The 27,702-nt window shown below is 38.3% G+C and overlaps 2 protein-coding genes across 4 annotated transcripts; one reads left to right on the top strand and one right to left on the bottom strand.

Moving 5' to 3' along the window:
- Positions 1 to 158: 158 nt before the first annotated feature.
- On the bottom strand, positions 159 to 18,336 carry LOC123508807 (sentrin-specific protease 1-like). The gene is given in 19 exon segments (XM_045262723.1): positions 159 to 483; positions 486 to 597; positions 740 to 826; positions 1,027 to 1,164; positions 2,002 to 2,142; positions 2,914 to 3,036; positions 3,285 to 3,307; positions 3,310 to 3,503; positions 3,764 to 3,866; positions 4,810 to 4,958; positions 5,586 to 5,682; positions 6,058 to 6,125; positions 6,540 to 6,662; positions 7,838 to 7,968; positions 8,419 to 8,561; positions 9,317 to 9,464; positions 10,309 to 10,400; positions 12,303 to 12,400; positions 18,145 to 18,336. Coding segments are annotated over 19 exon segments (2,118 nt in total). The 5' UTR covers positions 18,243 to 18,336; the 3' UTR covers positions 159 to 433.
- A 429-nt stretch (positions 18,337 to 18,765) lies between these two features.
- Positions 18,766 to 27,516, top strand: LOC123508747 (mediator of RNA polymerase II transcription subunit 12-like). Of its 3 annotated transcripts, XM_045262628.1 has the most exons (7): positions 18,766 to 18,896; positions 20,407 to 21,500; positions 21,733 to 21,991; positions 22,183 to 22,338; positions 22,918 to 23,148; positions 23,321 to 23,493; positions 24,620 to 27,516. In XM_045262628.1, exons 2-6 carry the CDS (start codon positions 20,416 to 20,418, stop codon positions 23,474 to 23,476), a joined length of 1,887 nt encoding a protein of 628 aa, XP_045118563.1. In that variant the 5' UTR covers positions 18,766 to 18,896; positions 20,407 to 20,415; the 3' UTR covers positions 23,477 to 23,493; positions 24,620 to 27,516. The 3 variants fall into 3 exon arrangements, with proteins under 3 accessions (XP_045118563.1, XP_045118562.1, XP_045118564.1); XM_045262627.1 differs by having other exon boundaries at positions 23,321 to 27,516; XM_045262629.1 differs by having other exon boundaries at positions 18,803 to 18,881; positions 23,321 to 27,516.
- Positions 27,517 to 27,702: the final 186 nt, after the last annotated feature.

Below are 27,702 nucleotides of genomic sequence, written 5' to 3'. Positions count from 1 at the left end.
TTCCTACAATTTCTACTATTACCTCCTCCAGTACTCCCTCTTCTCTTCTATCCCTTCCACCATGCTCTCCTCCTCCTCCAGAAATGAAATGTAAGAGATATAAGCAAGAGTACTTTTAGAAATGACTCCCAGATTGAAAGGAGACAAACATTCAGTGCCTTGGTTTTAGAAGTTTATTGAGTGTGTATATGTACGTACATACAAGGCAGTTGGCAATTAAAGACAGACTTCTATATTTCGTCCTAAACTTAAATTGTTACTTAGAGATCAAACATAACATAACATTACATTTCAACTTATTACTATGATTATAATCTAGAAAATATATAAACTAAAGGGAAAAACTGTAAAACGTTGGCAGATTATGTTGTGTACAAATGAAATACATACAAATATGCATTAACTGAAGCTAAGTGAATATTTCAGCTCCTCTCTATCCCACCAGCAGCTCCCCCTTGATGATCTCATACACCATCCTCTGGCGAAGTAAGGCATGTCCTCCTGGGTGAAGTCCAGAGGGGAGAGACGGGACTTAAACTCGGCAAATGTACAAGAGAATACCCCACAGTCCGACCCATTCATCTGCTCGGGAATGTTCTGGAAGAGAGGAGAGGTGTGTAAAAACTTGGAGGTATATAAAAACGTGTGGTGGTCCTGTGAGATAAGGAAGGACTAAAAAATATGTGGTCCTGTGAGATAAGAGAAGAGAAGTAGCAGAAATGTGTGAATGTTTCCCTACCTTTGGACATTCAAGTTTCCAGGCAGCTGTTTTGTAGGGTGTTTTCTTCTTGTCAAGGTGTTCAGCCTCTAAATATTCCAATATGAGCTGGAAAAGACCACAAATATGATTACCTTCTACAGCATTTTTACACAGCAACTAAAACTTCAATATCTTCAAAGCCATAACAGTGAAGATACTAGAAACAAACAGAACACAACAGTAGCTACACTTACAATATTTTCAAAGGTATGAGACGAGAGACACTGCAACACGTACATGATACTAGCCAACAAACCACCACCTACCTTAAGGCACTCAGGATTATCACCAAGCATGGAGTCATAGTAACTGATGCACCTCTTCCTGAAGTCTACTGTGGCCATACACCAATGGACATCAAGGTGGATGGGGATCAGCAGAATGTCATAAGTGAAGATGTCAACCTTGAGAGTGAAGGAAGGAGACATGAGAACTTGAATTTGACTATAAAAAAAGTTGTTCAAAATTGAGTGAAAAAGGGATATAAAATTAATGACTTGTGAATTTGAAGAGAAAGAAAAGTAATAGTGTGTTGTAGGTGTCAAAACTGAGTGAAAGACAATGAAAACTTACAAATCTGAGGAAGGAGAGGAACAATAATTGTCAATCTAAGTGGAAAAAAAAAATAAGAACTTTAGAATCAGAGAAGAGCAGCAGTGTGTCATAAGTGAAAATGTCAATGTTGAAAGAGAAACACAAAAAACGACAATCTTTTTACACAAACTTTCACATACAGTTCAGTCATTTCTTAACTCCTTCAATACTAAGGCATTCTTTTACCATGTGCTTTAGGTGTGATTAGACAATTTAATTACATTAGGAAGGGTGTATGGAGGTCACAAGATTACTGGCCAGAGTCACCACTATTTTAATCCCCACATAAGTTTCTGAAGCAAGAAGCAGAATGAATATGAAAACACATCAAGGTATTGAAGGTGTGAATAATAGAAAAGAGATAAACTCACCCACCATTATAGCCAGGAAACAAATTCTATAACCCTCCTCTTTTAAACAGTAGGAGGTACCAGGGCTAATTTGACAGTCTATTAAAACAAAACACTACAATGATCAGAGAAGGAGGCTGGTGTAATGTAATACCTGCCCAACAAAAAATACCAAGGACAACCTGACAGTCTAACCAAAGCTATACATTGCACTGGAAAGAGACTGATGTTAAAGGAATGTGATTTGAGGTCAGTGAATGATGCAGTGCTTTTGACGCCAGCCAGAATGGTCTGTACCTTTTTGGTCCACCTGGAGACAGACTTGTGACCACTTTGGTACAGCTTGGGGTAGAAGAATGTGCTGAAGACGTACACTCTTGGAAGTCTTTTGTTCTTCATACTGCGATCCATTATGAGGTTCATGTAGAAGTTTATCACCTAAGTAAAGAATAAGGAAATCAGTTATGTGAGAACAAAAACAAGTGCTACTTTAAAGATGATGGTTGTGAGTTTACAGAGAAGTTTACAACCTAGAAGAAAGATTAAGTAGATCAGTTATGTGTGAATGTAAACAAACACAAGTTAAAAATATAAAGATTTCTGCCTCCAGTTTATTCTATCAATGTAGCTACCAGAAATCTTACACATTGTGGCCCAAACAAAACAGAACACACACAATTGATCAACAGAATGGACCAAGTGGATAATGAGAAACTGATCCTGAGAGAAGAATATGACATTCGAGGCACAAGATCACATAGTAAAAAGATGAGAAAGGGAAGATGTCTTGAGAGATGTTGAAAAATATAGTTTCCCACAAAGATATGTGAGACGTGATGCAGTTTGAGTGAAGAAGTGGTGTCAGCAACGAGTGTGCATAGTTTTAAAGAAAAATTAGATAAGTGTAGATATGGAGACCGGGCCACACGAACATAAAGCCCAGGCCCTGTAAAACTACAACTAAGGAAATACAATTGACCCAAGTGAAAAAAATAAGTGCCATGGACAACTATACCCACAATCTTAAGCATAATACAAGACATCTACACACATATAAATACCGAGCCAGTCCATTCAAAACACAGGCACATAACTTTCACACTGACACTCCTTCACACCACTCTCAACTCCTTGGCCCCTGACAGAAGATAAATGAAGACAGGTACTATATAGAAAATAGACTCCTGGTCCTTGGCATCACAATCTCACCTCATCATTGAGCCAGTTTGGGCTGTTCAAGGTTGCAATGTCCCGGCGGGTAATCTTGATGTTAAACTTGTGGATGAGAACTTCTGACTTTGGATACGGTATCAGTGCAGCCTCAATGTCATCCTGAAGTAATCAATGTGGCATGTAAGGAAATCATACATCCATTCTTGCCTTTAATAATTGAGCATACATGTCACTTAAGAAAAATTTGTCTACAATGTGAGAAGAATAGAGGAAATACTGATCATTTACTGATTATGATTCTTAAATATACTAAAAGGATGATTTTCAGGCAACTTTCTGGTATGTTTTATAATATTGTTTAGAAGCAAAACAGAGTGGGAACTAAAGACAGGAACAAAGATCCTTGCCTGCATCTCCGGCTTCAAGGGGTAAAGATTTGCTTCTTGACAGATAGTTTGGCAGGTCTGTGTTTCTCGGGCATGGCACAGATGATGTCCAGCTGCTTCAACCTCCTCTCAACTTTTTCATGGAGGACATTCATTTGATCCTTTCTCATCGACTGCAGCTCTCCATCCTCTACACCTGCACTCTTTGCCTTCAGGTCAATATTGCTGAACTCACCTTGCCTGAAAGAAGACTGGATGACTGTAGTGGAAGGACAGACGTGCAGGATATAATGAAAGGCAATAAGATTCGCTGAAGTGTCTCAGAATGAGTAATAAGACTTGATTACTTGTGACTACTGACGAACACAACACTTACTTAGCTTCAATCCACTTCTCATCACAAAAATTCTTGAGAAAATCAGTTGTTATTTAGATGAATGTGATATAATATGAAAACACATTTACTTATGACTATTTACACAAAGGAGCACGTCACTTACTTGGCCTCCATCCACTTCCCATCATATAAGTCCTTCAGAATGTCAGTTCTTCTCCTGGTGCGAGGGAACTCGTCCACAATCTCTATACTGTCACTTTCAGATTCTGTGGACACATCAATATGAACCTCTACAGTACCAGCACATATTTCCATATTCATTCTGCTTACATTTGGTAATTTTATACAGATTCAGAAACTCATGTGGAGGAGTAAAGTAGTGAAGACTGTGGCCATTAATCTTCTAACTTCCAGAGTCTTCCTAACATAAAAATGATCTAATCGTACACAAACCTCAAGGTAAAAATGTGTCCCAGTATTAAAGGGATTAAGGTACAATGACAATAACATTTTCATTCCTGTGTGTAATTTATAAACCACAATGAACCAAATGCCTGACATGGTCAAATGTTTATTTTGGGAACCTAAGGCCACATGACTATCACCCCTTTGCCTGACACTTCAGTACCAATACCAGGGGGGGATTAAAATAGCAGAGCCTTCCTAATGTAAATAAAATTATTTAATCATACACAAATCTTGAGGTAAAAATGTGTCCCAGTATTAAAGGGGTTAAGGTACTGTGATACATTAAACTTAGCATTTTCATCCCTGTGTGTTTTCATAAGCCATAATGAACCAAATAACTGAAATGTTTTTTTGATTTTTTACTTTGGAACCTATGGACACATGACTCATTCCTTTGACTGCCACTTAATACACTTTCATTGAGGAATCTTGTTCTACAGCCACATCCAGTCTTTGGGCAGAGAAAAAATTGAAAACTACATTCTATCATCATAAACTTTCTTGTAGTTGTTTATAGGCTTCACACATTGGTCCTGGTGTTGCTAACTGTTCCATGTTGCAGTGAAAACTTTAAAACCTTCTCAACAAACTACATATATCTATCTGTGAGTATTCATAAACTACTAGAAACCAAATTACTAAAATATTCTGATTTTCATAGACATTCAGTATAGGAGATAGTATCATGGCACAACTTGCTGTGAACAACGCAAAAAATTAGTCTGAATTAGCCTTACTTACCCTTAATACTCTCAATGCTATCACTATCTGACTGGGACAAGTCTATCACAGGTATTGCATCTTTCGGGGTCTCTGTCTTGTGATGCCGCTGCCTCACTAGCTGGCCGAGTGACAACTCTTCCTCATCATCACCACACAACCCCACACTCCTGAAACATTGCACAGAATCAAGTACTTCTGTAATAACTCTCCTGAAACATTGTACAAAATCTAGTATTTTTATAGCAACCCTCCTGGAACATTGTACAGAGTTAAGGGTTTCTATTTCAATCTCAATGCAAGTGGCGACAAAACACTAAATAACGAAACAAGTCCTCACTCGGGGCAACGGTTTCCTAGCGGGTGGGCTTTAAGATAGGAGGTACCCCAACAATTATCTACTTTTTCCTATAAATTTTCATGAAATGCCCACATGGTATAAAAAAATGTCAATAATTAGTCTATGAAAATATTCCACTCAACAGGATAACAAATGTATAATATGTCATTTTATAAGACAATTTTCCACTCTTGATTTTTTTGTGTACAAAAGGATAAACTTAGACCAACAAAAACAATATGAAATAAACTCCCACTGAAAAAGCTAGTCATGAAATTTTACTTTAAAGTGTTACCCAAAATTTAAAGGTAGATGTCTTGAAACATTCTGCTTTGAAATAGCTAAAGTCAAGACTGGGAATTCTACAATTTAGCAGTGAAATGAAAGAAAGAGAATAAAACAATACCACACTAATAAAACTCAAAACCAGGAATAATTTAATCTACAACCTGCTCACCTGATGACAGATTCACTCATTTCATTCCTTTTCATTCTGCTGTTACCAAACTCCTTCCTCATAGTGATGTCCGACAGAGGAATCTTTGGTGGGGTGGCTGGAAAGAAGAGAGTTACATTTACAGGCTGAGTCACTGATGGGTGTAGACTGTAGAGTGAGGACAGGTAGGAATGATTTCCCTTCTCTATCAAGGGCCAAGGGACAAAGAGTGTGAAAGGGTTGTATGCCTCATCTTGGCTTCCCTGCTTTTTGGGGGGACAGTTTTGGTACAGGTACATTTACAGAAGACACAATAACAAGTGTATATAATAAACTAAGGAAAAAATAGCTTTGCATCTACACTATCAGACATAAAGAGGAGAATATTTCAGCGTACAACCTCTTGTTAGAATGGGAAAGTAATGTAAACCAAGTAAGAAATAAGTGAACATGTTAAACTGAAGTAATTCACACCCATGCATGCTTGTCTTACATTTGTGGTTAGTGGCAGGCCTCTTGTGATGCTCCGAGTCCTCCTTCTTCATGATAGATTTGCTCTTGCTGTAACAGAAAGACAACATTTCACATTAACTCATGATAATACAAAATAATACCACTAAATTCATTCACTGCTTCATACATAATCCATCTAGTAAGACACTTCAAATCAAATGTATTATTCAAAGTATACCAATCTTCTGTTCTACATAAAATACATAGCTACTAGAATTCTCCTTTTCTCACTCTCTAGCTGTATAAAGAGAATAGACAAGACAGAAGGCACTCTACTTCTTCTTACCAGAGAGAGAGAGAGAGAGAGAGAGAGAGAGAGAGAGAGAGAGAGAGAGAGAGAGAGAGAGAGAGAGAGAGAGAGAGAGAGAGAGAGAGAGAGAGAGAGAGAGAGAGAGAGAGAGAGAGAGAGAGAGAGAGAGAGAGAGAGAGCAAAACATTGTGACAACACCACTGCCTACTCACTCTAAAGGCCTTGACAATCTGCTGGATGAAAGCAAAATAGGGAAGGCATTCTCACTTCCTGCATCCGACTGGACTGACTGAATGGACGAGTTCCTGGACCATCTCACGTCACGCATCACAGGACTGCAAGGAACAATTACTCCTAAGAACACAGGCCTCTAAGAAAACACTAAACTCTTCCTGTGACAGCCAAAAATTCTTAGCCCCTTCTGTACTGGAATAAATTTTTACCTTGAGATTTGGGTACAATTAGACCATTTTATTGACATTAGGAAGGGTCTATGGAGGTCAGAAGATTAATGGCCTCAGTCTTTACTATTTTTAATCCCAAAATGCATTTCTGAAGCTGTTTAAAATCACCAAATAGTAAGCAGAATGAATATGGAAATGCATCATTGTACTGAAAGGGTTAATGGTAAAAAGAATGCATGATGTTTTGATAAGCATTCACAAGAAATAGAAGGATTGAAAGAATATGTTTTATAATTTCCAGCATGTATAACTAGAAAAAAAATGTGCCACAGAGACTGATACTGAAGGAAGGATGTAGTATGAATCGGATAGCAGGGAAAAGGTTAACAAATGCCCTTAACATGACACCAGTGACTCCTCCTCATATTTATCTCTTAACCTTTCCATGGCAATAAGGAAACGTCCCCTCCACTACAAAAATATGGTAATAATATAGCAACAAAACCACTTATAAATACAATGTAATAATATAATGATGGAAATGGTTGTAGAAGAAAAGATTAAGTAAAGTACCAAATATCAATGAAGTCATTAAAAAACATCACTATGACTACTTTAGGTAAGAATTAGAAGAACTTGACAAAGAAAAGATTAAGGAAAAAAATAGTGAATATCAATGAAAAAGGTTGAAAAAAATCACAAGAACTTCAAGTCAGAGTCAATCATTGATGAATTGGAAGAACTTGACAAAGAAAAATATTAAGGAAAAAAACAGTGAATATTAATGAAGAGGTTAAAAAAAACACCACAACAACTTCAGATCAGAGTCAAACATTTCTTTACTTTAATGAATAAAAAAAAAACTTGACAAAAAAATAAAGGAAAAAGTAGTGAATATCAATGAAAAAGGAGAAAAAGGTAAAAAAAAAAAAGAAAAAGAAAAGAAAAAAAAAAACTTCAGGTCAAAGCCAAACATTTCTTTACCTTGATGAATAAAAAGAACTTGACGAAAAAAAATAAAGGAAAAAAGTAGTGAATATCAATGCAAAATGTTAAAAAAAAAAATCACCACAACAATTTCAGGTCAGAGTCAAACATTTCTTTACCTTGATGAATTAGAAGAACTTGAAGAAACCTGGCAAACATTGTGAGAAGGGGAGAGAGTCGGGGATGACTGGCTGAGCGTACACTGCTGCAGCAACTGACGGTACTGCTGCTTCTCCTCAATACGTATACTCTGTGCAGATTGAAAGGAACACCACGACATCAGGATTAATATTGTGGGGGAAGAAATGTTGATGGCATGTCATATATCTTATTATGTATGTATGTATGTTTTGTATGGTGAGCTGCAAGACTTCCCTTTATGCATTGGTGGACTGGGCTTTGTGTGTGTGTGTGTGTGTGTGTGTGTGTGTGTGTGTGTGTGTGTGTGTGTGTGTGTGTGTGTGTGTGTGTGTGTGTGTGTGTGTGTGTGTGTGTGTGTGTGTGTGTGTGTGTGTGTGTGTGTGTGTGTGTGTGTGTGGGAAAGGGGATGTAAATAGATGTGTAAGATTGCTGGCTTAGAAGATAGATAGAAAAATAGATAGATTCATTGATAGAGTATGAACTTTCCTTTTCTTCATTTCTCTCTCTCTCTCTCTGCTCACCACATGTCAAACAACAAGGTGCTCGCCGCCACACGTACCTCTGTGACGGTGGTGGGTTTCCATTTATTGTAGGTGGAAAGTGGCTTCTTGTTTCTGTCACTGTAGTTGCTGCCTCCTAAACAATTTCTGGGCCACGCTCCTGACGACACACTTTTGGTGGTTTTGGGGATTGTTCTGTCACCTGAAATAAAAAAAAAAAATATATGTATAGAATAAAAATAGCTAAACCATTTCAAATATATCAAACTTGAGTGAAAGACATCAATAATGGAGCAAAGACTAGTCAATAAGATGAAGAATATACTTGTACATGAATATACACAAACTAGGATGATCTGGGTACAGCCAAAACCTGTCTTTGTAGAGATGTGGATTTCATGACATCACCACTCTATGAATCAGGAAAGAATACAGAAAACCTGTATTATCTATTTCTGAATGAAGAATGCATCAAGTACCAACTATCTGGACTTCTGCAAAACATCATCACTAAATCAAAAGACTCTACTTGAGGCTATACAGGTTTTTAAGAGTGTATTTATAGATCCAGATTTCTACATTATTAGCAGAGAACTCTTGAAATTAAGCTATGCAGATTTTTAATGGTGTAGATATGGGTTCCAGTGACATACTAACAAAATTAACATCATTAGCAGAAAAATACACTTGAAATTAAACTATGCAGATTTTTAATGGTGTATTTTTTGGCTCGTGACATTAACAAAATTTCTAAATTATTAACAGGATAAACTTTCTTGAAAACACATTAAGCTACACAGGTTCTTAATGGCATACTTATGGTTCCACTGAAATTAACAATTTCTACTTTAGCAGCAGAAAATACTCTGGAAAAAACACTAAATGATCTGTGGGCTTAGCAAATAGTTATGGCGAGAGCAGTGTTTGTCAATATGGCTCTACATCTCACACACGTACTGAGTTTTGGTGGGATAATCCTGCGAGAGATGCTGGGGGTGGATTCTTGGCATAGGGACCTCACTGAAGGCTTTGTCCTGACAAGTGGCTGTCTGCTGGTGGCCTCCCTCACATTTGTGGCTCTTGATGTCTTAAAGAATTTCCTGTCCTTGAATAATAAGAAGCATATTAGTACATTTCAACAAGTGCTGAGTCAATGGGGAGCTTTAAAACCTTCAGTACTGGAACACATTTTTACCTTGAGATTTGTGTACCATTAGACCATTTTATTGACATTAGGAAAGAACTATGGAGGTCAGAAGATTAATGGCAACAGTCTTCACTATTTTAATCCCCTACATAAATTTCTGAAGCTGTATAAAATCACAAAATAGTAACCAGAATGTATATGGAAATGCATCATAGTACTGAAGGGGTTAAAAGAAGATTAGATACAGATGGAATTAAGTAGCTATGCTCATATGGGGACTGCCACATGTAGGCCTGACACCCACTTGCAGCTTCCCTAATTTTCTAAAGTTATAATTCTGACATTAAGCTATTTTTGTTCCCTGAATGAAAATATTAGATGTAAGGGAATAATCTCTCCCACAAAGCATTATTAAAAAAACTAACAGTGTTGCAAGAGAGACACCAGGTAAACACATGGAAAATAAAGAGAATCAACCATAATTTCTTACCCCTAAAACAAAAAATAGAAAAAAGTAACAATTGAAGGAAAGAAAATGAAGAAACCACCCATTACTTCTCACCCATATATAGAAACATTATTAACCCCTTCAGTACCATGACACATTCTCATATTCATTCTGCTTACTATTTGATGATTTTATACAGCTACATGAAATTATGTGGGGATTAGAACTGTGGAGACTGTGGGCAGTAATCTTCTGACTTCCATAGACCATTCCTAATGTGAATAAAATTGTCTAATCATACACAAAACTCAAGGTAAAGATGTGCCCCAGTACTGAAGGGGTTAAAAGACTTACTGGTCTTACTTCTGACTCATCTTCTCTGATGGAAGTGAGGGACGACGAGGGCAGAGGCTTCCAGTGTAGAGAAGGCTTCACCTGATAAGATCCTGGAAAAACAATAACTCAATAAATACATAATAAATAAATAAATAAATAAATAAATAAATGAGTAAATAAATAAATAAGTAAATAAACAATCCATATCTAGCTTTAACTGATAAGACCCTGGAAAACAATAACTCAATAAATAAACAAATAAATAAATGAATAAATAAATAAATAATGTTCACATCTTGCTTGAACTGATAAGACCCTGAAAAAGTAACTAAATAAACCAATAAACAACAACTACACTAAAAACCTATATTATAAGTAGAGATGTACCGATACCAAAATTTTGGCCGATTCCGATACCGATACCATCTAATTGGGCCAATACCGATACTACTACTTATAGTGATTACTGCACTGGACACCAGGATGAGTTGGTGGACGGCGAGCGTTATCAGATGGGAGGCTTTGTTTTGGGGGATGCTGTAAGTCCTTCTGAGAACGTTTGTGAAATAGGAGCAATTCTAGAAGCTTTTTGAAGCCATTTGCAAAGGTAATTTACTCAGTAATTGGAATGAATATCTTCTCAGTCTTCTGATTCTTGTCAATTATTTTAAATTCTTACTTCTTACTCCTTTAGCGACCATTTGATCTTGTGCATTTTCATTATTAATTTTATTGACATTTTGGCGATCAAAAATTTTTTTTTAATTATTAAAATTGTAAAACAGACACAAAATATTAGCAAAAGAAACTCATTTTGTTGTGCATGTTTCTCTTTAATTAAATCTGACATCCTTTGATATTAATTCATTACACATTAGTAGACCAATTCAGAAACATGAGCTTTCACCTAATCTTTTCAATTAAATAGAAAAAAGTTTAGTTTATTCTAAATTTCTAGGTTGTGGCTTATTACCACAGAAAACAGTATTCTATGACATACAGTAATCACCACGGAAACTTAATACGCCGTATTATATTAATTTGGTGTCATCAATATCTTATATCAAATATATCACTAAGTAGTAAATTCCTTTTAGGTATTGGAAGTATCAGCATAAAATAAGCCGATACCGATAATGATACCAAAAAAATGGGCCGATACCGCCAATTCCGATACCGATACTGATGCATCGGTACATCTCTAATTAAAAGTAAGTCAACAAAGATATTATCACTCAAACCACTTTATTATGACAGTCTAAGTGATGAGGTTCTCAGTACCAAGTGTCAATATACTTAAAAATAAATATAGTCAGATTACAATTAAGACAAATGAAAAGAGGCAGCTTTAGTGATCCTTCAGTACCATGATGCATTTTCCTACTCATTCTGTTTACTATTTGATGGTTTTATACATCTTCAGAAACTTATGTGGGGATTAAAATAGTGAAGACTCTGGCCATTAATCTTCTGACCTTCATAGACAGGTAATAATGTAAATAAAATCATCTAATGGTACCCAAAACTCATGATAAAAAATGCGTCCCAGTACTGAAGGAGTTAAATAACCTTAAACTTCCACGTGTAATAATCTTGCAAGCTCCATAGACCCTTAGTAATGCATATAAAATCATCTAATCATATCCAAAACTCATGGTAAAAAATGTGTCCCAGTACTGAAGGAGTTAAATGACCTTAAACTTCCATGTGTAATAATCTTGCAAGCTCCATAGACCCTTAGTAATGCATATAAAATCATCTAATCATATCCAAAACTCATGGTAAAAAATGTGTCCCAGTACTGAAGGAGTTAAATGACCTTAAACTTCCATGTGTAATAATCTTGCAAGCTCCATAGACCCTTAGTAATGCATATAAAATCATCTAATCATATCCAAAACTCATGTTAAAAAATGTGTCCCAGTACTGAAGGAGTTAAATGACCCTTGCCTCTTATACTATCACAACAGTAAGCCTTGGAGGAGAGAACACTGACTAGCTTTCAGACTTACGGCTGAGTGGTGGCAGCATTTCATCTCTGGTGGTGCATACTTTCTTCCTCACCGGTCTGTAGGGCTGTGTCTGGAAGGTGTCCTCATCATCACTGTTCCTGCATGGCCCAACACAACATTACTGAGCATACAAGTACAAGAATCACTACACAAGGGGATAAGGGTTGCTGAATATAAAAAAAAACTGGTCAGTATTAATATCAGGGAAAGTATTCATGTATTTCTTTTCATATTCCAATTCTACAGTGCAATTTACACCTTGTGGCATTATTTTACAAGTGCACTTCTTGATGGCTCTACAGAAAAGTGGTGTATTACTATTTGTCACCCCAGCCATGTTACAAGAATGTCTCCACCTCCCTATCACTGTCTCTCTACAAATTAGTCTTCTGTGCACACCCGATACATTGCAAGATGATGTTCGCTACCAATGCAGGAAAAAAATGAAAAAAGATACCCAATACATACAACAAATAAAAAATAAAATGTGTACGAGGAAAAAACACTACAAAACAAGGCTAGATACAAAAACAAAATGGAAAGAATAAACAGATGAAATGATGAGACAAAAAATAAAAAGAGAAATAGTGAAAACAGAAGATATCAAACCATTACAAAAAGACAAAAAAAAAAAAAAAAAAAAAAAAAAAAAAAAAAATTAACAAGAAAGTAAACAAAACTAAAAATACAACAAGGACGGTAAAGGTACAGAATATACAATTTACAGGTGAGTCTACATAAAAATGTGGTGCGGCACAGAACTTGCCAATTATATTCCGCCATTATCCTTTTGACATTTTTCTGAGCTTCTAAGTGGAGGTGTTCCATTCTCCTCTCTACTTACACATCAGCAGCTCTCCACTACCTATTGCTGCAAAAGAAAATGACTGTTGCATACTGCTGGTCACCACTGTTAGCCTGCTGCTCTTGTCACTCATGTCCTCAAAAAAGAAAATAAGGTCATTAGCACTTTTCTTGTTTCTTTCATGCTATCAATAAAACAAACTAGGAAAACAAGAAAAAAAATCACTGGAAAGTACTGTTTAACTCTAACCTCGTATCAACCTGAATGATAAAAACGCCTCCCTCTCCTAACAACAAACTTAATGTGTTGATTTTCAAGGCATCAAAACAAATCAATAATAGCCAGCCATGCAAAAAAACTTCATAATCAGTGAGTACACTACATGTTATGAGTAACTGACAACTTTTTTTTCATGTAAGAGGAAAAACCTGCCAAGGGTAGCAAACAAAATATTTTATGGAAAAAAACAAGTTGAATAGAAATGTAGTCAGAAGGGGAACTCTGAGAATGGTATATAGCTATAGAAGTAATTTTTTTCTTGTCAATTTCAAATTTTGCATGAAGAATGTATGAGTAGATATAGATACATGCAGCTAGTTTAATGTGAAGGAAGAAAGTTGACTTCAGAAGGCAGGCTGTGACTGCCCCCTTTGGGTTATGAGACAGCTGGCTTTAATGACAAGTTCACAGCACCCCCTGAACCAGTGCTATTACACCTCACTGGGAGTAATTAGGTATTGTTTTGGCAGGTGTCTACTGCCTCCTACTTCTGACAAGGACTAGTAGTAAACATTAACCATGCCTGTAAGTGAAGTTCAAATTATTCTATAATAATGAGGAGGGTATAAAAAGCCATAATGACACTGGTGAAAGAGTAAAAATAATATCAATATTAACCCATAAACAGGAACGTGACTCCCCATGGAGTCACAAAGTTAATGGTTTTGAAAAAGTGTGCCATTTTTGGCGCACACCAGGCTCCAAGGTTTATGGATCTAATCTAGTGTCTGTTGGTCATCAAATTTAAAGGAGGACAGACAGGCTCCTCGCTGGTGATGCTCCTTCCTTCCTAAGTAAAGGCTGTGATGCCAGATGGACCCACAAGGTCAGTTTGTGAAATATTGACTCATGAACATACGTAGGGGAAAAAACATTATTTATAGGCCTGTATATGTGATATACAGGGCCTTAGTACCTCTAACTCATGCTAAATAATGTTCTCTGGGGTTTCATAATAGTCCTGGTACAGTTGTTCTCTTGTTCTACATGTGTGTATTAGCTATTACTATTTTTTTCTTTTGGTTTATTTGATAGGTAAATTTGACATGTTGCATCCCTCTGGATTGTTTGATGAGAGAACACAGCAGCTGTTGGCTGAAGAAACTGTAGGTCTTACTGGTGAAATAACATTCACTGAAGCTTATTATAGAAAATTACATTTTCAGGAATCCCTTTCTTTTGTACAGACCACCACAATTGTGATAGAGAGCATAAAATTTATAAACAATTTTGAAATAATGGTTTTAATAATATGTTCAAGCAAAAGTTATGACAATAAACTATGTTGTGGGCATGCAGGTTCTGTTTATTTGTTTATTTTCCTGTTTATTTATCAAAATGAGAAACAAAAATTTTTCATTTTCATTTGGTCAGAGCACCACAATTGGTGCTCTGACCAAATGATTAGGAATTTCTAATTAGGAATTATACACTATTTCTTAGAAAGCGATAATTTTAGTTAGAGAATATGGTAAAGTTCTAGTTTCTGCCCATACTCCCCTCTCCACCCCCCAACAAGCTTGGGGACAGGTGGGAATGTGGTGTTTTGGGTGGGGTACATGAAATGCGTCGGAAATGAGTATTTTTTGCGTAAAATGGAAATATTCCCATTAAAAAGTTTATGGAATTTTCACTACAAGTTTCATGACGTTGATGATGCCAACCACAAGCCACGGAGCTCCATCACACTCAGAAATGAGTAGTACACTGACTTGCATTTGTTTATAGCTGGGGTTTGTGGGTAACTGGTGAATAGGATTCTTATTGTGTCTATAGTTCTTTTGTCCAATGACGTGCCACCACCTCTTAACACCACGAGCTGCGCCAATGGGAATTTGCTACATGTATTAGTAGGTGGGGCACAGCTGGGCAGACAGATGCACAAAGACATCTGTGTGCGCAGTTCAGCCATGGCCACCAGTGACATTAGTTGTAAAGGTTGCGAATTTGATTACTGGGAAATCATCGCTCCTGCGATGCAAGTCAGTGTACAATGGACAAGAGGGCCAGCCAGGACCTTCATCCTTTCGTTAAGGTATTGTGAGGAGGGGTATTGGTAGAGGTAGGGCATATTGTGTGAAGCTATAAGAGAATCGGTGTGGGGGGGGGGGGGAAGGAAGCTGCCCCAAAGCAAGGATATGGTAGTTTAACTTTATGTTAGGGTTAAGTTAGTGTTGTAGGGGGAGGTCCAGGGGGGTCACAGTCCCCCTCGGTTAGGTTAGGTTACGTTAGGTTAGGTTTATGTTAGGATTAGTGTTGTAGGGTGGGTGCTGGGGGGGCACAGCCCCCCCGGTTAGGTTAGGTCTATGTTAGGGTTAGGTTAGTGTTGTAAGGGGGGAGTGGTTAGGTTACATTAGGGTTAGGTTAGTGTTGTAGGGGGGAGGGTTATGTAAAACTTCCCTATATTTAGGGATATTTCTGAACATTTGGGAAAATTTTCCTAGATTTTTCAAAGTCCATATATCACTCAAATATGCCTCCCTCCCTAAGACCCCTGATTCCCCACGGGCCGCCAAGCTTGCTGGGACTGGGGAAGGATAATTTCAGTGAAAATTATTCTTGAATTTTTTAAATTTTTCAATTTTTCTTGAAAATGGCAGTTTTTGTCCTTAGATTTTTCGGACATCCCCCAACCCCCGATTCCCCATAGGCCCCTAAACTTGTTGGAGGGGTTAGGAGGTGTGGGTAGAGAATAGGGGGACGGATGTATTGTAAAGAATTACCGAAATGAGTAAAATTAGGAAACTTGTAATGAAAATTCCGTAGACTTTTTAATGGGAATTTTTCCATTTTACACAAAAAATATGCATTTCCAACGTATTTCATGTACCACACCCAAAACCCAGCATTCCCACCTGTCCCCAAGCTTGTTGGGGTGTGGAGGGGGGAGTATGGGCAAAAACTAGAATTTTACCGAGAATATTCAATTTTCTTACTTTTCTTTCCAAAGAATAGGCATTTATTTATATGCTATATGCAAAGTATATATTTTTTTATTAAATATATATATATATATATATATATATATATATATATATATATATATATATATATATATATTTTCTTGGAGGCAAACAAAATTAAATGCTGTAGCACATTCTTTTTTATTAATTTTCTTGTGTACGGATTCTATATGCCGTACAAGTTTTTTGTACAGCATATAGAACCCATACACAAGAAAATTAATAAAAAAGAATGTGCTACAGCATTTAACCTCGTTGCCTCCAAGAAAATATTCTACCTGGCTACACAAACATATATATATATATATATATATATATATATATATATATATATATATATATATATATATATATATATATATATATATATATATATATATATATATATATATATATATATATATATATATATATATATATATATATATATATATATATATATATATATATATATATATATATATATATATATATATATATATATATATATATATATATATATATATATATATATATATATATATATATATATATATATATATATATATATATATATATATATATATATATATATATATATATATATATATATATATATATATATATATATATATATATATACATATATATGGTAAACCTACAGAGTTTCACCACCTTGCCCTTTCTGGACAAAACTATTTTTTTCTGGTAGATTTCGGCTTGCTTTTAATTAAAATACCGCTTGTTTTTGGCGCAAATCAACCAAATTTTTTTTACAGCCCCAAAACATATTATGATTTGCATAAAAAACAACTGGTAAATTAATTAAAAACAAGCCAAAATCTACCAGAACAAATTAGCTTCATCCAGAAAAGAACCTAACCTAACCTAACAAAACCTAACTAACTAAACCTAACTAAACCTAACCTAATGTAACCTAACCTAACTTAACCTAACTAAACCTAACCCAACCTAACCTAACTAAACCTAATCTAACCTAACCTCACCCTACCTAACCTAACCTAACGTAACCTAATCTAACCTAACCTTACCCAACCTAATCTAACCTGACCTAACTAAACCTAATCTAACCTAACCTAACTAAACCTAACCTCAGGGGCCGTCGTGATTGGTGGAAATAATTATGTTTTTATTTTTTTCATTGGCTGCCGCTTCAGTTTCAAAGAACAGAACCAATCAGCGTAAACAATTAAGCGCATGCTCAGACAATGGTATGTCACGGAGCCCGCCGAGTCGCCGCGAGCGCATGACACCATCAGTGTGCGGCAGGGTTTGATGCCAAAACCAAAACACACTTAAATAAATAAAAAAAAAAAAATCTGTGTCGCCATTCAAAAAGGTTGCATCTAGTATATATGAGGTTCAAATTACTCGTAATCAGGAGCTCTATCTCTTGAGGTGGGTAAAAAACACGTAGCTGATTGTGGTGAAACTCTGCAGTAATACCATATATATATGTATATATATATATATATATATATATATATATATATATATATATATATATATATATATATACTTTTTTTCAATATTTTTGCAGTGGATGCAAATGGAGTCATAATGAGCGAAAAAAGGGCGTTTCCGTTTAAGGGTTAAAAACAATAACTTGCGGCGCAATCAAGTGCAGATTCACTTAAAATCAGGTGGAAAACTATCATAAAGTAACGACTTTGTCCGGAACTGAGACTGGTGAAAGAGTAAAAATAAACAGAAAGAAAAGTGAGGGTCGGTGGGTCATTACAGGCAAGCTGAGTACCGAGTCACTCACTCCACTGCAACAACATTCTCTACTTACTCCTCCAGGGGCCGCTTGCACGGCCTCCTGGCATTCTCCACTGTCCTGAAGAACTGCTGCTTGATTCTATTGAAGTAGGATGAGAAGGTGGTGAGCATCGGGCCTCAAACTATCTCACTCGGGTGGGGGCAGCGGGACGAACTCAGTAAAGCAGCGGCACAGCGGGACTCGGCAAAGCACAGGATGTAAACAAATCCCTCTGACCCCCAGGCTGTTACCATTGCTAATATAATGATTAATATTCCTCTTACTTTTAATGCAGAGAATCATCTAAATCATACAAAAATCACGTAGCTGTTAAATATCCTAAGAAAATTTGAATATATATGAACAGAAGTTATGTACTTAGGTATGCAAACTAAGGTAAACAATTTATATGCAAACCGAGAAAATAAAATAATTGAATCACATAAGAAATAATGTATCTTATCAGTAATGCTTTCAAATTAAAAAAGAAACTTAGTCTAGAAACATAACTCGCCGAAAAAAAAATAAGGACGGAAGATATTTAAGTCCACAAAATCATTAAATAAAACAATTACATATTTCTAACCAAAAAATAGTTTCAAATAAAAAAAACTAAACAAAGAAACAAAACACACTGAAAAAAATAATAAACTAGGAAAATATTTTGCGCCCGTGGGTCAGTCGGCGCCAGGAGAGGACCACGAGTGAGACCCAGACCGAGACCCAGAGGACCCAGCGAGGCCAGGACAACCTCTCCTTCCATATGCAGGGTGCGCGGGAATAAGGTACCTAGGGAGGGGAATTAATACTCCTGAGGGTCCCTTGGGGTGGTAGCATGGCGTGGTGGGGCGTGAGCTGACCAGGGGGCAGGAGGGAAAGGTGTCAGAAAAGTCATGCTTGTTTTGGTTCTCCAGCGTGTTGGTTGTATTGTTTATTATTTATTTTTTGCCTCTCTTCCCTCACTGGTCGCTTGTCCGTTGGTGTTCTGGTGGGTGTGCGTGTGTGAGGGCCTTGTCTTGTTGTGTTGCTGTTTGTTTGGTGTCCAGTGTTGAGTGGGATGTTGTTATTTGGGTTTAAATAGAAGTGGTCATCTCTACGTTCTTAGTTGAGGAAGTGATTCTGTAGCTCGTGTTGCTTGCTTCTTGTTTTTCTTACTTCCTCTGTGTTTTATTTCGTGTGCCTGTTTTTTTTTATGCATTATTTTATCCGTGTGTGATTCTTGCATGCCTTTTGTTGTTAGATAATGTGTATGTTTATATTGACTTTTCCTACTTCTTTATTTAGTCTTGCCTCCTTTTCTTCTATTTTCTTCTTGTTTTATTTTGAATGCCTATCTTTATCATGCTTTATTTGATGTGTATGGGATCAATGTTTCCCTTGTGTTCAAAAGAAATATGTTTTTTTTTGTTCATATTACTTGAATGATTTAATGATTGGCCCACTGAGGTGCCAGTGCCCAAACAGAATTCAGGATCAGTGTAAAAACTTGAAGGAGCCCAAGTCATAGGAAAGGGGAATACAGAAACAGGCAGGGAGTTGTATGTCTGCCAGGAAAGGGAATGAATGATTGATGATACTGATTAGTGGTGAGAAAAATTAGTCTTATACAGCAGAAAGAGAAAAACATGTGGTTATTGAGATTAGAAGAGCAATTAGCAGGAAGGTGTTATTAGAAGATAGCGAGAGATGCAATATTGGGGTGGTGAGAAAGATGCATAAGACAGTTAGAGTTAGTTAGCAGAGGAGTTAATAGGATGAAATACTTTTGATTCCACCCTGTCTTAAAGAGAAGTGTGAGTGGAACATTAAGAATGGAAACTTGAGGTAAGGTTACAGAGAGAAGGTCAGGTCAGTGTTGTAAGTAGATACCATCGTTAGTATTATTATTTATTACTTTTTTTTTTTCTTTTTATACCATGTGGGGTTTTCACAGGAATTTATGGGCTAAAGGGGATACTGTTTGGGTTACCTCCTATCTCAAAGCCTACCTGCTAGGAAACCGTTGCCCCGAGTGAGAAAGCCCAGCTTACACTCGGGGCAATGGTTTCCTAGCTGATAATATCCTACATCTTTGTTCTCTCTTCATGCCTCATGTCTATAGTGCAGTGATTTAATTAAGAATGGTTATACTATCTTCTTATGTGTTAGTGGGTCAGCAGAGCATCTCTTGTTGCTGGAGTAGTGTTGAGAGGACAAATAATGGAGGTGAGCACTGACTGACTGTAAGTGTTTGTGTCGAGTGACTGTCATGTAGGCCAGGATGTGTTGTACTGATTAACCACTCTCTTTGTGTAGAATTCAACTATGAAGTGGAGAGACAGGATATCAATACTGTCAAGAAAACGTAACCGGAGAAGTGGTGTGGGGGGACAGCCCAATGGCTCAGCCAGCAGCAGCCTGGCCTCGGGCTCTGGCGTGGCCAGGCAGGCCACCGAGCCTGCTCCCAGCACTGGCTCCAGGGAGAGCGTGGAAACGACCCTCTCCCAGCTGCGGCCTGTCATTGGCCCGGACCACAAGAGCTACTACATTCTGCTGCGGGGGAACGGTGACCTCTTCACCTGCATCCAGCCGGCCAAGAACGTCATCAACAGCCTGGATGATATGATGAAGAATGTCATGAGCAGTGTCAGGTCCGCCAAGGCGCCAGAAGTGACTGCTCACCCCAAGCGGCCCAGACCTAGCCAGGCCAAGACCTACTCCACTTCCACTGTGCACAAACACGGGGTCAGTGGCCGGAGGAACGGGGTGCAAGCGGTGCTGCTGGGCGAAGGGAATGCCCCAGTGGCTGGCGTCCGGCTCGAGGACATGCTTGTGATGAGGGATAGGGGGAGTGTGGGGGCAAGCAGCATTGTGCAGAGTGTTGCCACTGGCAGGACAGTGCCACAAGTGAACAGTGAACTGGTGGTATCCCAGCGGCCAAGAGCAGGTGTTCTCATGCCTCAACCCACAGTGCAAAGTAGGTTAGTTTCCCAAACTAGTACAAATAACAACATTGTGAAGCCGGAACCCACTCTTCTCCTCTCTCAAGACAGCAGTGAGGAAATCAGTCAGAGTTCAGAGTTCCTGCCCTCTCAGGATCTCCTGAGGGCGACCCTGAGTGCTCCTCTGCGGAGAAAGGAGACCACCGGCCAGACCAAAGTGACCAATGGCCTTGAGGGTCCTGCAGGCCAGACCATTCCAAACACACAGCCCAAGAAGACAGAGGCAGCAGCAGGGAGCAGCCTGAGCAGCATGCTGGCCAGCATAGCGCCGAACACCCTGCAGGAGCTGCAGCTCATAGCCAAGGAGGGCACGGTGCTGACAGAGCAGGAGATTGCAGCGCAGATCAAGACACTCATAGAGACGGAGCAGCTCATGATGGTGGACAACACACAGATCATTGTGTTGAGGTGAGTTGCTGTCCATTGTTTTGTTTTGTTTCGTATTGTTTTGAAAAACTTAAAATATTCTATGAAGCTATTTCAAGGGTATTTTTGATTTTGTATAAGTATATACTTCTACCAAGTAAATATTCTGTGTTTTGCTATTTGACTAGTGACTTTGATTGCATTGCAATGAATGGCTGTGAAATGTGATCCTGTGAGTCATTGTCTGTAAGGAAGTCAACACTTTAATCTGCAGAGTGTCGGAGCGAGAGGTGATAGTGAAGCTGGTCCTGAGTGACTTGCCAGTGAGGCCAGTCACTGAGGTGCAGGTTAAGGCCCAGACAAACCACCAACAACACCTAATACAACAACAACAGCAGCAACAGGAACAGCAACAGCAGCAGCAACAGCAACAGGATCAACAGCAGCAGCAACAACAGCAGCAGCAGCAGCAGCAGCAGCAGCAGCAGCAGTACGCCACATACATTAGCAGTGGCAAGAGTTTTCTGAAGGCGGTTAGTGAGGCTAGAGGTCCTTGTGAGTGTGGCTGTGACACAAGTTGTGGTACTGTGAAACACTTCATGCATGTGTGGTGTCTTCCATGTAGGATAACATGATGTAGGAAATTATCCCTTAAGAGCACTTATTTTATTTATTGAAAGGCAAGGCAGGGACAGTTCTCCACAGTGTTGGTATTCCTGTACAGGTGAAGCATGAACCCATAGTGAAGCAGGAGGTGACCATCTCTCCCTGCATCTCCCCAGTGCCTGGGGAGGACTGCTTCTCCCAGGACATGCTGGTGCCTCGGCCCACCCAAGACACCGACCTGGACTGTTTTTTCTCCTACACTGAGGGAAAGCAGGTGAGACCAACACCACCACTGGCAACTTCTGTCATCACCCAGCTGAGATGTTATTCAGCTTGCTGTTTGTTGGTTAACATGTTTGGGTGGGTAAACTGAAATGAGTCACTCGCATACAAATACACTAAAGATTGGTGTTGTTATTGGTGTGAGGGGGGGTTCACAAGACTGGTCCTCTTCGTCAGTGGCCAACAGTCCTAAGAGTGTGAGTTGTGTGTGCATGAGTGTGGTGACTTGTCTGGACCTTCCTATGTGTGTATGTGTGAGTGGTGTACAGATAAACAGTCTTTATTACTTATATGGAATTAAGTTGGTATCCTTTGGGAGTTAATACCTTGAGTACCATGATGCATTTTTTTTATTCATTTTGCTTACTATTTGGTAATTTTATACAGCTTCAGAAATTTATATGAGAGATTAAAATAGTGAAGACTGGCCATTAATCCTCTGACCTCCATAGACCTTACTAATGTAAATCAAATGGTCTGATCATACACAAAATATCAAGGTAAGAATGTGGCTCAGTATTGAAGGCGTTAAGATAAATTTTGAATGCTTACTGATCTGTTCCCCATCTAGGCCTTTGAAGGGATGAGAGGCATCTCTTTGGACCCCACCTGTATGCTGGATACTCTTGCTGAACCCCTGGTGGAGTCGCTGGTGAACACAGCACAGCAGCAGCAGCAGCAAGATGAGCTGGAGAAACTGCCCTGTGAGGTGGGTGACCTGGACGATCTGGGACAGTCTCTGCTGGAGGGCACCGGGGAGATTGTGGTGATCCAGCAGGAGGATGGAACCTTGGTCACCCAGGTCAGTCTGGAACTCTTTCTTGCTCTCAGCTGTATTTGTGGAACATCAGTTTAACATGAATAATTTTGAAATAATTGACTTGAAGTTATAAATTTGAAATGGCATCTAAAATAAGGACTAAATCATTATTTTTCATTTTCTGAACATGCATTGATTTAGTGTTTTCCTGCAGGATGGAATTCCAATCTCAAGTGAACTGCAGTACTTGATAGCCAGTTCACAGCAGGACTTCACCTCTTCCCTGGGACCTGAGGGTCAGAATAATCATATCTTAGTGCCTCCTGAAGCCTTTGAAGACCACACAGTAGATGTTAACTGTGAGCTGTGAACTAAAGGCTTTGCAGAGTAAGTGTAAATGGTGATGCACTTAACCTTTATCTTGATCTTTATCTCCCAAGAAATCTCTGCTGGGTCTCCACACTTGAGGGTGGGTAGTGTTCCTTGATGTATTAAGGATTACATGGAAGTGTTTATGAAGTCTTGATAAAGTTGCTGACCAGTCTTCATACTGCCAATATTCTTCAACTTCAAACTTTTCCACAAATATATAGAAGTGATAGAACAGAAGCTTCTCTAGAATGACAGAATAGCAACTTAGGGGGAAACTGGGGGAAAAAACTTTTTGATATTAGGTACTGGATTTGTGGAAAACAACTTATCACTATTTTAACAACTCAATGACAGTGACCATATCAGCAGCAAGTGATATTAAACCATCACATTTTGCTCATTACCTTGACATTTAGATCTGCCCCATTGACACACTCACACAAGTAACATGTTAGCATTGTGGCAGGCACATCTCTCTCATCCTGCTCCAATTTCATGTTATCAGTGCCAGTTTGAAACCTTCCATTTATTCTGTGTGTGTCCCAACCACTAGACATAACTAGATCTCCTGAACAGTGCCTGAAACCCTTCACTGTGCTGTGTGGGTGAGTGGTGACACTTATTCCTGCACACACTCCTCTCTGTCTTCCTCCTGGCTCACTATAATATTCCCTACATAACAGGTGGAAGACAGAGTTGAAAGAGTATGTCAGGAGAAGGTGCAAGGCAACAGGAAGCAGGAACTCTGATTAGTGGGGACTTTGATGTCATAGTTGCACCAGTGGAGACAGTTAGTGGAGAGAGCAAGGCATCAAGAGGCAAAGAATAGAATTTACACATATCACTAATCATGTAATGCAGAAACTTATATCTAATTTGACTGAAGAGTAATATAATTTTTGATATGGTTTCAGATTAGTGGTGGTAGATTGCCAGTTACAGGGAAGTGGATAATCAATGCATGTTTTAAAAGTTCTAAAATGTGTAGAGCAAGTCTGTTTACTTACATTTCTAAAGGTTACAAGCTTCTGTGCAAAATAATCAGCCTTGAGTGAATGCCCAGGGAATTGTGTGATGGACAGGAACTCTTCGCTTATTAATGTGGAATTTCAGGGAATCATTGCATTTTTTTTTATTACAGAAGCCATCACAATCACAAGATCCAGAAAAGACATTTATTCTGACCTGTCACCTTTAGCCCCTAACCTCCAGATCATGTGTATAGTTGTAAATAGACATTGAGGCATTTTCCATTAATTTGAGTACCAAGGAAAGTTTTATTTTGATTGGCAGGCACAGTTATCTCAGTGATGATGTGGTCTGCTCAGTCATATGTCTCCTGGAACGACTTGCATCTCGCTTAGCCAGTGTGTTGTTTGTCAGTTGCCTATGTGCCGGGAGGTTAGAGGTCAGGTGTTGTGTTGACGTGTGGCAGCGTGTGTGCTGTCCTCATGTCCTATGCAAATCAGGCCAAGTCTTACAGAATGGCTAGGATGAAGCATTTTCCTGGTATTTCATGTCATGGTGTTTTGCAGTGTTTCTTTAATTGTGATATTGTTCCAATGACTCGACACCACAGGAAGTGCAGCTCGTGAGGAGTTGACCTAAAAGTGGCTGTGTATACTGGCCTTGACTACATCCCTGGTGGGCCTTCAGATCACCTCAGGACCACTCCTGTGACACTTGTTGTAGTGCAGTGTAGCTCCTTGTCTCCTAAAGTGATGTGTAGCAAAGAAACCCATCTGGTCATTGCCTACCTCTCACTGTACATTATCACCAGCAAGTTACACTGTTCCCTTGGTCGGATGTTGTGTTGTCCTTGGAAGTGAAGGTTATTCAGTGCTGTGTTTTGTTGCTCCTTGTTTCCAGTACCTGCAGACTTGTCACAGCACAGGTTGTCCAGTCTTGATAAAGATGTGTGTGTGTGTGTGTGTGTGTGTGTGTGTGTGTGTGTGTGTGTGTGTGTGTGTGTGTGTGTGTGTGTGTGTGTGTGTGTGTGTGTGTGTGTGTGTGTGTGTGCAGGTGCTTTTACAGGATCAAAGGTGATGCAATTTTTTTTCCTTTTTATGGTATATAGCAAATATAAAGTGAGGTGATCTTGTACTGACTTTGTGTAAAGTGTTTTGTTTCTTTAAAATTATGGTGATTGATTGATTGATTTGTTTATTTATAAAGGTATTTTGTTTATATTATTTTTTAGAAAGGTCAGTATTTTTTATATTTCATAGGAAATCTTCAGTACAACAAGAAAGGAAATTAGAAAGTATTGTTTTTTTATTAATTTTCTTAGTGTATGTGGTACAGCACACATACAGGCTGTGTTGCTTCACTGTGTGTTTTGTGGAAGATGTAGGAATGTAGGTACAGCTTGAACTGATACACTGGTGGTGACTTGTTCTCACCAAACACTGGAGAATCATGTGAACTGTGATACTGCAAAACTTAGTAAAACAGTAAGACTTCCATGTAATCAGCAGTAGGTATCACACTACTTACTGGCTGAGTGTAACCTGTTATTGTCATCTTTAGTGAGATGTGTGACTATGTTTTAAATTGTTTGTATTTATTTATTTTTTGTATTTGTACCTCACTCACTGACAAGGGTCTTATTGTGAGGTACATGTTCCTGAATTCTAGTAATTCAGCAATTCACAAAACTTTATTTAAGGCTTTTGTAAATATTATGATCAGAGTCTAGAAACTGAAGGCTTTGGTCTGAGTTATTCATATCACTTGTCCATACATGTTTGTGTGGAACGAGTGACAGTGTGGTGGGCATTTACGTCATGATGCAACGGTGGGACGCTTCTTCCACTGAGACCTTTCTCTTGCACAGTGCAGCACACCTCTGCTCATTGACTGTGAGGTGTGGTGTGCAGTACGAGTACTTCCATGAGCATTCCATGAAGATGATTCAAATTGATACTCCAAAAATATCATCTGAACACACACACACACACACACACACACACACACACACACACACACACACATTATTATTATTATTATTATTATTATTATTATTATTACACACACACACACACACACACACACACACACACACACACACACACACACACACACACACACACACACACACACACACACATCTACTTCAGTTTGGTGTTTATTGCCATCAGTTTCAAGTCACAGTGCAGTCCTCTTATGAGAATCAGTCAGGAAAGTATTAGTGCAAGAATTCTTGGAGAAGACTTGTCACTTTCCTTCTGCCAGTTTAGAAAGTCGTAAATGATGGATATCTGCCAACCACGACCGCTGCTGAGCCCCACTGCCACCCTGTCTCATCTCAGTGGTGGGGAGTGCCAGGGTCTTGTGTTTTCTTCTAGTCTGGAGGTCAAGAATTCAAACTATGTATAGGAACAAAAAAAATGTATTTTTCTATATCCTAGTTTCAGTCGTAGGTTTTTTGCCGTCAAGAATTCAGTGTTTTTGATAATTTATTTTTGTGTAAACTTTGTCATTTATCAAAGTTTGCCTCATGCATTACTCCTGAGGTTTTTTTCCCTCTCTTCTACTCTCTTAGCTTATTGTAAGTAAGTACAGGTCCAAATTTGATCAGGATAGCAACATGTCGAGTAATCAGTCAGTTTTTCATTCCAGGAACTCACCGTCACTTAGTTAATTTTGTGAAACTAGATATGGCAAATACCTTGATATCATTCACTGTTTTGGTTCAGAACTCTGCTGCTGAAGCCAGATAAGTCAACTATTTATTGTATGATCAGGAATTTTATAAAACCAGATAACAACATTAACAATGGACGGACGTGGAAACGCGTCGGAACCAAAACTGGCACTTGTTACTTAGAGTCGAGTTGAGAAGACTTTGGAATCAGGATTGAGCCAAATTGCAGCACATCCAGATTCGTGAGACACCAAATACTTCATTGTAGCCTGTGCGTGTCTTCATGGCAATTTGTGACCAGCATGGATGATTGCTCCCCATTAACAAGAATATTCAAATTCCATATGAATGTATTGCTATTTTTGTATAAGAAATAAAGAAAGTTGTTAAAAGAGTGGTGTTTTCTTGGCATTGGTGACCAGGGATGTGGATTGAGTAGGTTTGGGTTATTGTTTCATTATGTGGTTCTGTTGAAACTCTAAGGTCCACATTTATCTCTTCAGTGCAACACCTTCATTTCATTCAGAAGACTATAGTTGAATTTGCATGGGTACCTAAGTGTGATTTTTTTTTTTTTT

The sequence above is a fragment of the Portunus trituberculatus genome, chromosome 25, assembly GCF_017591435.1.
Source record: "Portunus trituberculatus isolate SZX2019 chromosome 25, ASM1759143v1, whole genome shotgun sequence".
NCBI lineage: Eukaryota > Metazoa > Arthropoda > Malacostraca > Decapoda > Portunidae > Portunus > Portunus trituberculatus.
This window is presented reverse-complemented; position numbering and strand designations above follow the sequence as displayed.